This window comes from Eimeria mitis, genomic scaffold (assembly GCF_000499745.2).
Source record: "Eimeria mitis Houghton genomic scaffold, Emh_scaff3213, whole genome shotgun sequence".
Taxonomy (NCBI): Eukaryota; Apicomplexa; class Conoidasida; order Eucoccidiorida; family Eimeriidae; genus Eimeria; species Eimeria mitis.
The window spans coordinates 3,248-4,060 of NW_013571552.1; the positions used below are offsets into that span (position 1 = coordinate 3,248).

At 64.3% G+C, this 813-nt stretch overlaps 1 protein-coding gene across 1 annotated transcript in view; it reads left to right on the forward strand.

Moving 5' to 3' along the window:
* The window catches only part of EMH_0063420 (uncharacterized protein), a gene marked incomplete at both ends in the record, with an annotated part of 4,850 nt that overhangs the window by 1,615 nt on the left and 2,422 nt on the right, over positions 1 to 813 (forward strand). Inside the window, one exon of the mRNA XM_013498142.1 lies at positions 1 to 811. Coding sequence (XP_013353596.1) covers positions 1 to 811 — 811 coding nt within the window. The remainder of the gene's footprint in view (positions 812 to 813) is intronic.

Genomic DNA, 813 nt, shown 5'->3' on the forward strand with positions numbered 1-813 from the left:
AGCAGCAGCAGCAGCAACAGCAGCAGCAGCAGCAGCAACTGCAGCAGCAGCGGAGAGGGGCTGGCTCGCTGCTGCACAGCAGCACACAGAGCGGCAGCTCCAATTACTTCGCCTTGCCTACTGCTGCTGCTCTCTTCAGCACAGCAGCAGCAGCAGCAGCAGCAGAAACAGAAACAGCAGCAAGAGATGCAGCAGATACTTTCTCTCCCAATAGTAATCATCATACAACTCCTGCTGCTGCTGCTGCTGCTGCTGCTGCTGCTGCTGCTGCTGCTGCTGGGGGTACAGAAGACTATGCTTCTGCTGCTCCTTTTGCTGCAGCAGGGCAGCAAGGGGGCCCCCCGCCCCTCTACCGCCGCAGCAGCAGCAGCAGAGACACCCCAAACCACACAACCCGAAGCAACAGCAGCAGCAGCAGCAGCAGCAGCAGCAGCAGCAGCTCCCGTCTATTCACCTTCAACCCAGAAAGAATAGAAAACTCGGGCTTAATACCCATCGCATCAGGGGGCCCCCATAAACCCCCAGGGCACCAGGGGCCCCCAGGGGGCCCCCAAAGGTCTTATGGGGGCCCCCTAGGGTCCTCAGGGGGCCCCCTAGGGTCCTCAGGGGGCCCCCTAGGGTCCTCAGGGGGCCCCCTAGGGTCCTCAGGGGGCCCCCGGGGGCCCTCGGGGGCCCCCCAGGGGGCCCCTGGGGGGCCCCCAGGGTCCTCTGTGGGTACACAGGGGTCCTTCGGGGGCTCTTCCGGGGGGCCCCCTGGGGGGCCCCCAGGCAGTAACTCTTTGTGGGTGTATGGGCCGTCTGAGCAGCAAACAA